Source organism: Littorina saxatilis, linkage group LG13, assembly GCF_037325665.1.
Source record: "Littorina saxatilis isolate snail1 linkage group LG13, US_GU_Lsax_2.0, whole genome shotgun sequence".
NCBI lineage: Eukaryota > Metazoa > Mollusca > Gastropoda > Littorinimorpha > Littorinidae > Littorina > Littorina saxatilis.
The window spans coordinates 22634653-22647512 of NC_090257.1; the positions used below are offsets into that span (position 1 = coordinate 22634653).

The following is a 12860-nucleotide window of genomic DNA, read 5'->3' on the forward strand; positions in this document are numbered from 1 at the left end:
GTATGTAATACGTGGTCATTTTCGGTTTGTCCTACGCCCATAACCGTATCTCATACGTGGGATTTGTGTCAACAACATTTCAGGACATTTCTGAAAACTAAATGGGAGGTAACCACTGTCCAAGTACTTGTAGGGGTTCTAAACACAGTTCTTTCCCATAGACCGTTCGGATAATGCTGTTATACTGTGGCAGTGAAGGGGTTAATCAAACTTTCAAAACACTTGCTTTTGCAAAGTGAAGGCAGTCCTGCACGGTAGCATAATTTGTAATGCAGAATCTTATGGTATAGCTTTGGAAGCGATCTGAGGGCCTTTTTAACCTTTGCCGGTGGTCGTGGGTCCGTGTGGACCCAGAAGGGTGTTTAATGAGGTTTAAGAATGCCTCAGGCACCTAAAAAGCTCTAATGTCTTAAAAGATCATTAAATTTCAGGGAGAAGTAATTAAAAAACAAAGGTCAAATTTAGACTACACACGGAAGACATGTGGGGCAGTGCGGACCCATGTTTCTCAAAGAAGGATCCATACAATAACAATGTGGGTCCACACGGCCCCACGACGTCTACAGAAGGGTATGCACGTATTTCCTTTTTTGAGAAGCTTTAGTCCGCACGGTAATAATTAAATTAATAATTTAATTTAATTACTTCTCGCAGAAATTTAACCACGGCGCCTACGGAAGGGGATGCATGTTTTTGCTTCTTTGGAAAGCATGTGTCTACAGAAGGGTATGCATATTTTTCCTTCTTTGAGAAGCATGGGTCCGCACGGCCCCACGATGTCTTCCGTGTGTAGTCGGGCGAAGGTTAATCAAAGATATAATCCCTTTAAAACATGTCTAATTTCCCTAATTTTGGGTGTCAATGTCCCACGGTGGGGTTCGAGTGTTGTAGACAGGCACTTATTGGAAGACAAAATGCCTAATAAAAAGGATCCAAAGTCTCACCGATGGGAGGCACCTCACTCATCAGCGCCTCTATGACGTGACCCAGCATGGTGGTGGAGAACGCATCATCCCGCCGCAGTCCTAATGCCTACAAGGGAAACAACAGTCAATGATATTGGGCTCACAGATAATGGTGGTTGTCCTTCGGGTCTGAAGAAGACTTTTTCGTTTTGCATCAATTAAGTTGCAAAACGGACCTGTGCGAGAAAGATTAATAGTGGGAAAATCGTTGCACTGGGGTAGTCCCACTCTCTCGGCCTGGGGAGCCTTGATCCAGTGGCACGAAGAATCGTTACGACTACAGACAATACGTACAATGCAAAAGTAGTATGCTTTGTGCATATACACACACATGCACACACCGAAAAGGAACTATTCATATACTTGAATGTCAAAACTTTTGGGTCAATGGGTCTCTGGTTTTTGAACAGCCCACACAAGCACACACATGCTTGCGTGCACACACACACAAAGACACACACACACATGCTTGCGTGCACACACACACAAAGACACACACACACATGCTTGCGTGCACACACACACAAAGACACACACACACATGCTTGCGCCCACACACACACAAAGACACACACACACATGCTTGCGCCCACACACACACAAAGACACACACACACATACTTGCGCCCACACACACACATGCTTGCGTGCACACACACACACACACAAAGACACACACACATGCTTGCGCCCACATACACACAGACACACACACACATGCTTGCGCCCACACACACACAAAGACACACACACACACACACACACACAAAGACACACACACATGCTTGCGCCCACACACACACAAAGACACACACACACATGCTTGCGCCCACACACACAAAGACACACACACATGCTTGCGCACACACACACACACATGCTTGCGCCCACACACACACAAAGACACACACACACATGCTTGCGCGCACACACACACAAAGACACACACACATGCTTGCGCGCACACACACACAGACACACACACACATGCTTGCGTGCACACACACACACACAGAGACACACACACACATGCTTGCACCCAAACACACACACAAAGACACACACACACATGCTTGCGCCCACACAAAGACACACACACACACGCTTGCGCGCGCACACACACAAAGACACACACACACATGCTTGCGCGCACACACACACAAAGACACACACAAAGACACACACACACATGCTTGCGCGCACACACACACAAAGACACACACACACATGCTTGCGTGCACACACACACACAGACACACACATGCTTGCGCCCACACACACACAAAGACACACACACACATGCTTGCGCCCACACACACACAAAGACACACACACACATGCTTGCGCGCGCACACACACACACACAAAGACACACACACACATGCTTGCGCCCACACACACACAAAGACACACACAGATGTGACAGTTTTATAGAATAATGCTGTCACAGTCACATTTTAGTCTACAGCAGTCCCTCTCATGAACGGACACCCTTGGGACATAGCAAAACTGTCCGTACATTGCAGGTGTCCGGTCACGGGAGGGGTGACCACACCACCCCCTCCCCCATACACTCACACAGAGACACACAAACAACAGGATTGAGTCTATGCTAATCACTTCTTGTGGCTACTAAACAATAACAATAAACTCCTAATACTTCTTTAAACGTTCTGTAAAAATGATTTGTATGAAAAGTGTTGAAAAGAAGAGATAAAATAAATCCTCAAGGCAGTGAACACACTCACCATGCACTGACATACGAAAGCAGCCACACAAACACAGCACAGAGGAGCGTGTGCAGATGCTTTGCAAGAATAAGCTTGAAAACCAGTTTGAATAAATAGCAGCAGATAGAGCTGCATGTCATAAGCATATAATTTATTTTCTTCTTGTGTGGCTTTATTGACTGCATGCCGATCATGTGGCATGGCAGTGACTTTTCACTCTTCAGTCGGAAATACACTGTACATAACACAGCTCCCACTCTCCCTCACTAATGCCTATACCCCAAGCCGTGACAACTGATGCTTGGAAATTGTGTGGAAGAGTACACCTCTCTATTTCTCTCCAATGCTCTTCCTGCTGACATGCAGTGACACCGGACACCCCACAGAGTTTAGCCAGCTACCCCTCCACCCCCCCTCCCTTTCTCTCACTCCCTCCAGCCATGTACTGTTTGGGGCTGTTCACTCAGAGCAAAACCAGTTGACTGTGTCGTAACTTTTGACAAAGCAAGACAACTGAAGGGTTCACAGATTAGGCAACCGACTCACTGGTCAAGGCTGAGGGGAAACAAGAGTATCTTGTCAATCAGTGAAAGAGGTTACACACAGACACACGATGCTGAGAACTGTGGACGGTTTTTCACTCTCTTTCGCTCAGGACCTTCATCGACTGTGGTTTCTGTTGCTTACGTCCAACAGACAAGAATAAAGAGCACAGTGCAGTTTCATGTTGGCATCTTCGCATGTACTCCACTCCTGACCAAAACTACCCCCCCCCCCCCCCCCCCCCCCTTCCTGATGGGTACAGGTGCACTCAAGTTACCAGTGACTGTCGTCACGCCATTGCGGCTGTGATCTTTGTACCAAGAGCCGGACTGCTCTGTTATCGATTTTGTTGTGGTGAAAATTTGACGATGGCCTGTCCGTACATTGGAGGCATGACCTGCTGTTGGGACCGAAAATGAGTGTCCGCGTCCACGTTTTGCAGGTGTCTGTTTAAGGGGGGGCAAATATAGAAGGAAAACACTCCGTGCCGAGCAAATGTGTCCGTACATGTCAGGTGTCCGCTCACGCCGGGGGCCGTACATTGCAGGGACTGCTGTACAACAAGAAGGGCAAAGCCCATACGACTCACATGCTTGACCTTGACCTTTACATGACCTTGACCTTCAGAGTCAAGGTCAAATAACTAAACCTAGCAATGACATCATACACTAAGAACTGCTTTACACATTTTTCCTACCAAAATACATGTGACCTTGACCCAAGGTCAAGGTCATCCAAGGTCATGCAACACAAAGCTGTTAATTCAAGACATAGGAAGTACAATGGTGCTTATTGGCTCTTTCTACCATGAGATATGGTCACTTTTAGTGGTTCACTACCTTATTTTGGTCAGATTTCATAAGGGTCAAAGTGACCTTGACCTTGATGATATGTGACCAAATGTGTCTCATGATGAAAGCATAACATGTGCCCCACATAATTTTTAAGTTTGAAACAGTTACCTTCCTTAGTTCAGGGTCAAGGTCACTTCAAAATATGTATACAATCCAACTTTGAAGAGCTCCTGTGACCTTGAACTTGAAGCAAGGTAAACCAAACTGGTATCAAAAGATGGGGCTTACTTTGCCCTATATATCATATATAGGTGAGGTATTCAATCTCAAAAACTTCAGAGAAAATGGGAAAAATGTGAAAAATAGCTGTTTTTTAGACAACATTTATGGCCCCTGCGACCTTGACCTTGAAGCAAGGTCAAGATGCTATGTATGTTTTTTGGGGCCTTGTCATCATACACCATCTTGCCAAATTTGGTACTGATAGACTGAATAGTGTCCAAGAAATATCCAACGTTAAAGTTTTCCGGACGGACGGACGGACGGACGACTCGGGTGAGTACATAGACTCACTTTTGCTTCGCATGTGAGTCAAAAACCATGACTAATTCCAAATTTTCTGAGTTTCGTCAAATTTAACCACCAAAATTGAGGCTGCATTTCTAAACCACTCTTCACAGGAACAGCTAATTAGCACTTTGTTACATGTATGTATATTTTCTATTTCTAAACATGTGAGCAGCATATTCCAGTGGGTATAGGTCCAAAATGTCATGGCCACAAAATCACCTCGGACATGTCAAAACTATAGGATGGTCAACTGGCCGGGGTCAGACCAATGCGTCAGATCAAAAAAAGTATGACTAAATGACCGAAGACTGAGAATAACACTGAAGACCTAATTCAGGCAGCGATATGGCCTAAACACTTACAACATAAAAAAAATGCACACAATGAGTACGACCCCTGATATAAAAAAAAAACACTAAAAAAACTCGGAAGCTTTGAGCGAGATCTGGCTCAAGAATCAACAGAAAGCAAGGGAGACAAGCAAGAACAAAGCATTACTTTGTGGAAGAAGTCAACAGCCAGAGAGTTGTTTCCGGTCAGGGCGTGGATGTAGGCGATGGCAGAGTACGTGGAGGGGTTCTGCGGACAAAGCAGTTCTGCCTGTCGGTGATACTCCAGAGCTTCTTCATACTTCCTGAAACCAGTCATCATAATACTGTCACACTCCACTTCTTCTGCGTTCATGTGCTGAAACTCATACGTACACTCGTGTATATTGCACGAGTGGGTTTTTACGTGTATGCAGACCCCGCCATTTAGGCAGCCATACGCTGATTTTGGGGGATGCATGCTTGAATGATGCTTTTGTGTTTTTATAACCCATCAAACTCTAACATTGGGGGATGTTGAAATTTACATTCAAAATGTGACCCTCCACCATGGAATGAGTCGCATGTCACCTTTGCATGATTTTCATATTTTTACATTTTCCTAACAAGTTTTTTATGCTCTATCCAGTGGTAAAAACTGTTTTAGAAAAGAGCGAAAAGTTTTCGAGTTATAAGCCTGTGACTAAGGTGACCCTCACACCGTTATCAGACACCCCCCGGACTTATATTAAGCCTAGCGCAGAACCGCGCGAGGTGACATGCGACTCATTTCGTGGTGGAGGGTCACAAATGGTGAAAGCTAATGCAAATCTGAGCTCACTCATTGGTTTCCTTTTACATTTAGTCAAGTTATGACTAAATGTTTTAACATAGAGGGGGAATCGAGATGAGGGTGTGGTGTGTGTGTGTGTGTGTGTGTGTGTGTGTGCGTGTGTGTGTGTGTGTGTGTGTGTGTGTGTGTGTGTGTGTGTGTGTGTGTGTGTGTGTGTGTGTGTGTGTGTGTGTGTGTGTGTGTGTGTGTGTGTGTGTGTGTGGTGTGTGTGTGTGTGTGTGTGTGTGTGTGTGTGTAAATCGGTTCCGAGAAAACTACTGGACCGATCTTCATGAAACTTGACATGAGAGTTCCTGGGAATGATATCCCCACACGTCTTTTTTCATTTTTTGGATAAATGTCTTTGATGACATCATATCCGGCTTTTTGTGATATTTGAGGCTCTCATTTTTCAACCAATTTGGTTGAAATTTAGGTCAAGTAATCTTCGGCGCTGTTCTGGCTTGTCAATTTCACTGCCTTTGCCACGAGCGGTGGACTGACGATGCTACGATCAAGTATACGGTCTTGGTGAAAAAATGCAGTGCGTTCAGTTTCATTCTGTGAGTTCGACAGCTTGACTAAATGTTGTATTTTTGCCTTACGCGACTTGTTTTACATCTCTCAGAGGCCTGCACATTCTGTGAAAAGCGAGAACCCTGTATCCTATTTAATGACAGTTTCTAACACTGTTGCTTGATGGCTGCTGTGTCCTATTTTGCAGCCAGTCGTTACTACTGTGGAAACTCCCTTTGAAGACCGGCCGATTTTAACCTTCCTCCTTTTTAAGACTTTTCTTTTTTAGATTGTCTATTCATAATCTCTGTAAATTTACATCCCTTTTCAGACTCCCTCCTTTTTAAGACCTGATTTTTTCAGAGTTTGGGCGGTCTAAAAGAAGGGTTCCACTGTACTGAACAAGAGCTGAGCACACAAACACTCAACCTACTTGAGTTTGCGAGAGACATGTCCCAGGTTGTTGAGCAAGGCCTCCCACTTCTCCGGCATGTGCTGGTACCCGACGCTCTGTATCCTGCTCAGCGCTTCCTTGAAGTACCGCTCTGCTTCCACCCACCTGAACAAAGCGACATCCACATTAACAAAGAAAAGGCATTATGCTTCCAGACTGATGTGTGTGACTGTAGAAGGTGGAACAAGAGACCTTAACAGACAAGACATCATCTGGTAAGTTTGGCGTGTTGCCCAGTTCATCTGGTGTTCTCACATTCAAACCAGTGAACTACAATGTACAAGAAACAACCAGTCATGTCCCAGTAAATAGGCAAAACCTGTCAAACAAGACATCTGCTAAGTTTGGCATGGTGCCTAGACCAAGTCTGATATTCTCACATTCAAACAAGTGAAATAATATGATGTACAAGCAGGCCTGGGAATGAGTAAAAGTGGTGTGGGCGTACTGACGGGAAAGGTTTGCGTTTTAAGCATTTTTAAGGGCACACAGAGGCTCTTTTCTTACACAATTAGAAAAGGACTTTGTCGAATTTACGACGAAAGTTGTATCATTCCCAGGCCTGACAAGAAACTACCAGTCATGTCAACACAATCTCTGCCTCGCTGTCATTTCACAGTTTATCAATCAACAAGACTGCTGCGTTTAAAGCCGAACATCTGTCTCCAGAAGACCAAGCCTTGTGTAGTAGAAAGGAAGCAGAGCTAAATTTAGCGTTGCCAGCACGAGAAACTAGAGCTACATCTGCCGCGCACCGATGTTGGCCTTTAAGCCATTTTACATCAAGAGAGTCCGAGTGGCGCAGTGGTCAGAGCGCTTGCCTCTCACACTGGAGGTCGTGGTTCGTCCCCCACTCGGGGCAAATACAAATACCCGATTTTTTCAAGCGCTCTCCAGTCCACCCAGCTGGAAATGGATACCTGACCCTATTCAGGGCAGGGGAAGGCAAAGGCAGGGAGGGAGAGGAGATGGGCACCGCCCTCATAAAGCTGGCCCCAGAAAAGTTGAGATCTCTAACATATCTCTCCCCTACGACCCGATAGTTACGGCACTACCTTTACCTTAATATTTTTTTACATGTTACATTCTTAGCACTCACTCATGGTTCTGGAAAGCTATGACGCCCATCTCGTGCAGGACGAAGGGGTCATCAGGCGCGATGCTCTGGGCCAGGGTGAAGAAACGCTCTGCCAGTTTGGCGTTGCTAGTCAGTCCATACTCCAGGCCGATGTACAGAACAGGTAAGTGACACCTGAATGATACAACAAACATATGTACCCAGCAGGAGGGGTTGGATTGGGGTCAGGAGTCTTGTATGGCAGGTTGGTTTTGAGTCTTTCGATCTTTAATGTTTATTGCCTTTACACTGAATTACTAAACAAAACTAAATCAAGTTTTTGGTTAAAATGAAACCAGCAACTTTGGGACTTTCTATCAGAGGGAACAAATGCAGTGGCACAATTTCTAAACAACCAAGGTCACACCTCCTGTGACCTGCCAGCTGCAATGAACGGACATACATGCAAATGGCCCAAAGGTCTCTGTTTATGAGATTAACTGCTGTATTCAAACAATTTGCTCAGAAGGGCTGAACATGTTCATAAAAAGTCACTTAGTTTCAGCAAGAACTTTCACATCTTCTCTCCTATCAGTTTCCGGAGAACCATTTTCTTAGTATCATGACACCTGAACTAGAAAAAGCTATATTTTGGCAACAGTACCGTCTTCTTATGATAAAGAATAAGATGAGTGAAAATAGAAAAGGCATAATTATATCTCTATGAAATAAAACACAGGCATGCAATGCACTGTACCCTTTCATGATCTGTGAAGCGGTGAAGTAAGCAGCCATAGCTTGGTCGTGTTCATTGTCTGCTGCGAAGGAATGACCGTATGCAAGCCAGGCTGGTCCAAACGTCTTTTCCAGTGTTGTAGCTTTGCTGCAAGAGAGAAAACCTGTACTAGCAAATAAAATAGACGAATTAAAAAAATAACCCCCGTCTAGTTTTTTTGGGTTATGGAAGAGTGAATACCCTTGTCAAAACCTCTAACAAACATTGGAGGCGCCAATCACTAGCAAGGGGTGTGTCGGAAACACAAGCTCTTTCCCATCCTCCACCTCTATTAACCCAAGACTCTCTGATAACAAATTAATACGCTGAAGATTTAAGGTCTCCATGAAATTGAAAATCTCGTGTCTTATTTTTCTTATTCACTTATTGATATGAAGTTAATTGACTACACTAAACAGGGTTATCTTGTCATAAAGGTGACATTTTAATTACCTGAGATACCTCCTGGCTGGTTCAAAGTTCTTTGTCAAAAGGTAGTAACACCCAACAGCAAACCAAGACACCTGATGAAAGAGTAATCCTTTTAGAAACAAATCTGAGTAAAGTAAATTAATAGCACACACACACCATGCATACAGGAGTTGACTGAAAGAAAAAAAAATCTTAACTCATTGTCTCCCAGGTACGGATATATCAGTACCCACTCATATTGCTCTATCTGACCAGGTACGGATATATCCGCTCAGACTGTTAGCTTCAGTCGCTTCCTGTAACGTCGATCTAACGCCTGCATTCCAGTGTGTTGATACACAGTTTCTACACAGTTAATACAGTTCTGAGTGACCTGCTGCAGCACAGCTGGTCTCGGCTAAAAAAAACTTGGTCAACATAGGTGGGGTAGAAAGTGTTAAAACAAGTATGGTTCAGTAAGCTCCCTCAAACTATTTTGTTCTGTCAATCACAATCTAAGTCTAGTCTAAGGTTTGTTTAGGGTCTAGCCAGATCTGAAACAGTTAGAAATTTACATTTTTAAAAAGTTAAAAATAAAACAATATTCAAGACACACACATATATCCCTTCACAGAGTAAATGTTACACACAATGTTCACCTGGCACTTGCTATTTTTTATTTATTTTTTTTATTTCTTACGCCAGATGGTAAAACACATTTTTTTCCATGGACACTATTTCACGTTCATGGAAAGTTGAATTTACTGCTGTGAGAATTTACGCTTTTGGTAACAACTCCAATATTTGACACACACACACACACACACACACACACACATACACTCATGCAACCACACCCACACACCTCATCTCAAATAACGGCACAACATACATGTCAATCATACTCACTGGTTTATTGGGATAGAAGTCCACCAACTTGTGACCTAAATAAAACAAGGCTGAAACAAAGAGGGGTTTCAGAAGGCTGAAACAGACAAACAGTAACTAAAACAAACTGCAGCATGTCCACATCAGTCACAGTGATAGTAACCATGAAGATCATCATGGAAAGCATAGTATCTCTTACTTTCTACATGTATTCAGATTATCTCCCTTGCCTTGTAGACAAAAAGCACGGCAAATGTAGAGCCAAAGTCAAGGGAATATTAGCTGCAAAATTACTTACTGCAAACAGAAGAAAGTCACATACTGAACGTTCTTTCTCATAATCAGAAGAAGCCAAATTACAATAAAAACGAAAAAGATACCAAAAGAATCCACCACATTTCTTTCCACAAACGTTAACAAAATAAAGATAAAATCTGAATCCCATACATAAGTCTGAAAATAACTGCTGCTAGCTCTTACAAAATGTTAATAGTATCAAATTACTTAAAGATATGCATGCGACCACAAGTAAAACATCTCTACATATTTTCAGACAATTTTGTTTGTTTGTTTTTTAAATTCTTTCTTTATTTGGTCTTTGACGTTGTTTTCAACCACGAAGGTTATATCGCGACGGGGAAAGGGGGGGAGATGGGATAGAGCCACTTGTTAATTGTTTCTTGTTCACAAAAGCACTAATCAAAAAATGACCTTACTGGGAGAATGCAAGTTTCCAGTACAAAGGACTTAACATTTCTTACATACTGCTTGACTAAAATCTTTACAAACATTGACTATATTCTAAACAAGAAACACTTAACAAGGGTAAAAGGAGAAACAGAATCCGTTAGTCGCCTCTTACGACATGCTGGGGAGTATCGGGTAAATTCTTCCCCCTAACCCGCGGGGGGTTTGTTTGTTAAATGCATAAGGGGAAGCGAGAATAAAACTGAAAGAAGAAGAAACAACTCAAACATGCATTCCTCCTTCTTGTGTGAACAGCAGGGATCCTGCTAGGATTTTTCAAATTGCGTACGGCTTACGCAATGTCGGCCAAAAAACGCGTAAAGCAGAACCGATTTTGCGTCACACTATAACACAGTTAAATCATGTCAAAAGCACGCATTTCACTCACCTATTTCCGGCGCTCACATCGGCTCTGGAATTCGCGGCAAGCCCTGTCTACAACGTCCGCACTTTGGCTCACGGCCGGCCCCTCCATGGCGATACTTTCGCTGCATGCCGTTTTGAATGAATCAAAGACAGGCTAGATTTGGCGCCACACGCCCAGTGCATTTTTGTGTATGTTGTGTTTCAGAAAACCGACCGGCGTTGCTTTGCGTCGCTTGCGACACTCTTATGCCGAGAGCACGTCACCTCATTTTGTTTTATCCAAAACAGACTTTAGATTTGAACTCGCGCGATTGTGCTATGTTTGATCCAGAACAGACTAGAGATTCTAAATTCGCGCGCGCGTGCTATAGTCTGACTCAGTATTGGGATGTGCTGCTGAGCATGCCGTTTTGAATAGAAGTTGTTTTGAGTACGCGTTACGCATAAGCGCCGGGAAAATGCGTGGGTGGATTTTAAAATGCGTCAAATACGCAAAAAACATGCGTCAACGCGATCCCTGAAACAGTCATGTCAACAATCACATCACAACAGATCTGTCTAGACAGAACTACAGCAACCTTCCTCCTGAACACTTACCCACAACTAACAGCCCGGTCACTTTCGGTGCAGAGTGGGAATTTTGTTTTGAATTAATTTTGCAATAGACGATGTTGGGAAATAACTCTGTCGGGTTTGTATTGGTTGTGAAAGAGTAAGTACTCAATATGCGTCTTTTTGTAAATAATGCACAAACGTTGAATAAAACAGTTTAAACCAAGCACCCTTTCTTTTTTCAGGGACAAAAACATTGACATGGTTCCTGTCCGCGTGTTTCAGACACACCCCTTCCTAGTGATCGGCCCTTGCAAAAGGATGTTTGTTTGTTTGTTTGTTTGCTTAACGCCCAGCCGACCACGAAGGGCCATATCAGGGCGGTGCTGCTTTGACATTTAACGTGCGCCACACACAAGACAGAAGTCGCAGCACAGGCTTCATGTCTCACCCAGTCACATTATTCTGACACCGGGTCAACCAGTCCTAGCACTAACCCCATAATGCCAGACGCCAGGCGGAGCAGCCACTAGATTGCCAATTTTAAAGTCTTAGGTATGACCCGGCCGGGGTTCGAACCCACGACCTCCCGATCACGGGGCGGACGCCTTACCACTAGGCCAACCGTGCCGGTCCCTTGCAAAAGGAGGGGTATTCAGTATTCACAACCCAGACAAACCCGACAGAGTTATTTTCACAATTCGTCTATTGACACCAGTGACAACAATTCAGCAAAACTTCCTACTCTGCACAGAATGCAGCCAAGCTGTTGGTTTTTGGTATGTGTTTGAGTGGAAGGTTTCTCTTATCCCATGTAAAATCCTCACCCTATCTGTAACGATTTGCATGATGGTTCACACAAGAAGGAATGTGTGTTGAACCTGCAGAAATATTTACCGTTTGGCTTCTTCAGTTCCACCAGCACTGCTACGTGTAGTGGCAGACACCGGCTGTTGTACGGATCTTTGCTCAGCACACTGCAGTCATCACAAACATGGGAGCAACAATACATGAACAAGAAGGGCAAAGCCCATACGACTCACATGCTTTACACATTTTTCCTACCAAAATACATGTGACCTTGACCCAAGGTCAAGGTCATCCAAGGTCATGCAACACAAAGCTGTTAATTCAAGACATAGGAAGTACAATGGTGCTTACTGGCTCTTTCTACCATGAGATATGGTCACTTTTAGTGGTTCACTACCTTATTTTGGTCACATTTCATAAGGGTCAAAGTGACCTTGACCTTGATCATATGTGACCAAATGTGTCTCATGATGAAAGCATAACATGTGCCCCACATAATTTTTAAGTTTGAAACAGTTATCTTCCATAGTTCAGGGTCAAGG

The 12860-nt window shown here is 43.8% G+C and overlaps 1 protein-coding gene across 2 annotated transcripts in view; it reads right to left on the reverse strand.

Annotated features, from left to right (window-relative positions):
- LOC138983890 (cell division cycle protein 16 homolog) overlaps positions 1 to 12860 on the reverse strand; it is a 161973-nt gene that overhangs the window by 125118 nt on the left and 23995 nt on the right. For both annotated transcript variants that reach the window (XM_070357218.1, XM_070357219.1), the window contains 8 exons: positions 12406 to 12485; positions 9865 to 9914; positions 8998 to 9068; positions 8527 to 8652; positions 7812 to 7964; positions 6692 to 6817; positions 5101 to 5236; positions 945 to 1032 (listed from right to left, as the gene is read on the reverse strand). In XM_070357218.1, coding sequence (XP_070213319.1) covers positions 945 to 1032; positions 5101 to 5236; positions 6692 to 6817; positions 7812 to 7964; positions 8527 to 8652; positions 8998 to 9068; positions 9865 to 9914; positions 12406 to 12485 — 830 coding nt within the window. The remainder of the gene's footprint in view (positions 1 to 944; positions 1033 to 5100; positions 5237 to 6691; positions 6818 to 7811; positions 7965 to 8526; positions 8653 to 8997; positions 9069 to 9864; positions 9915 to 12405; positions 12486 to 12860) is intronic.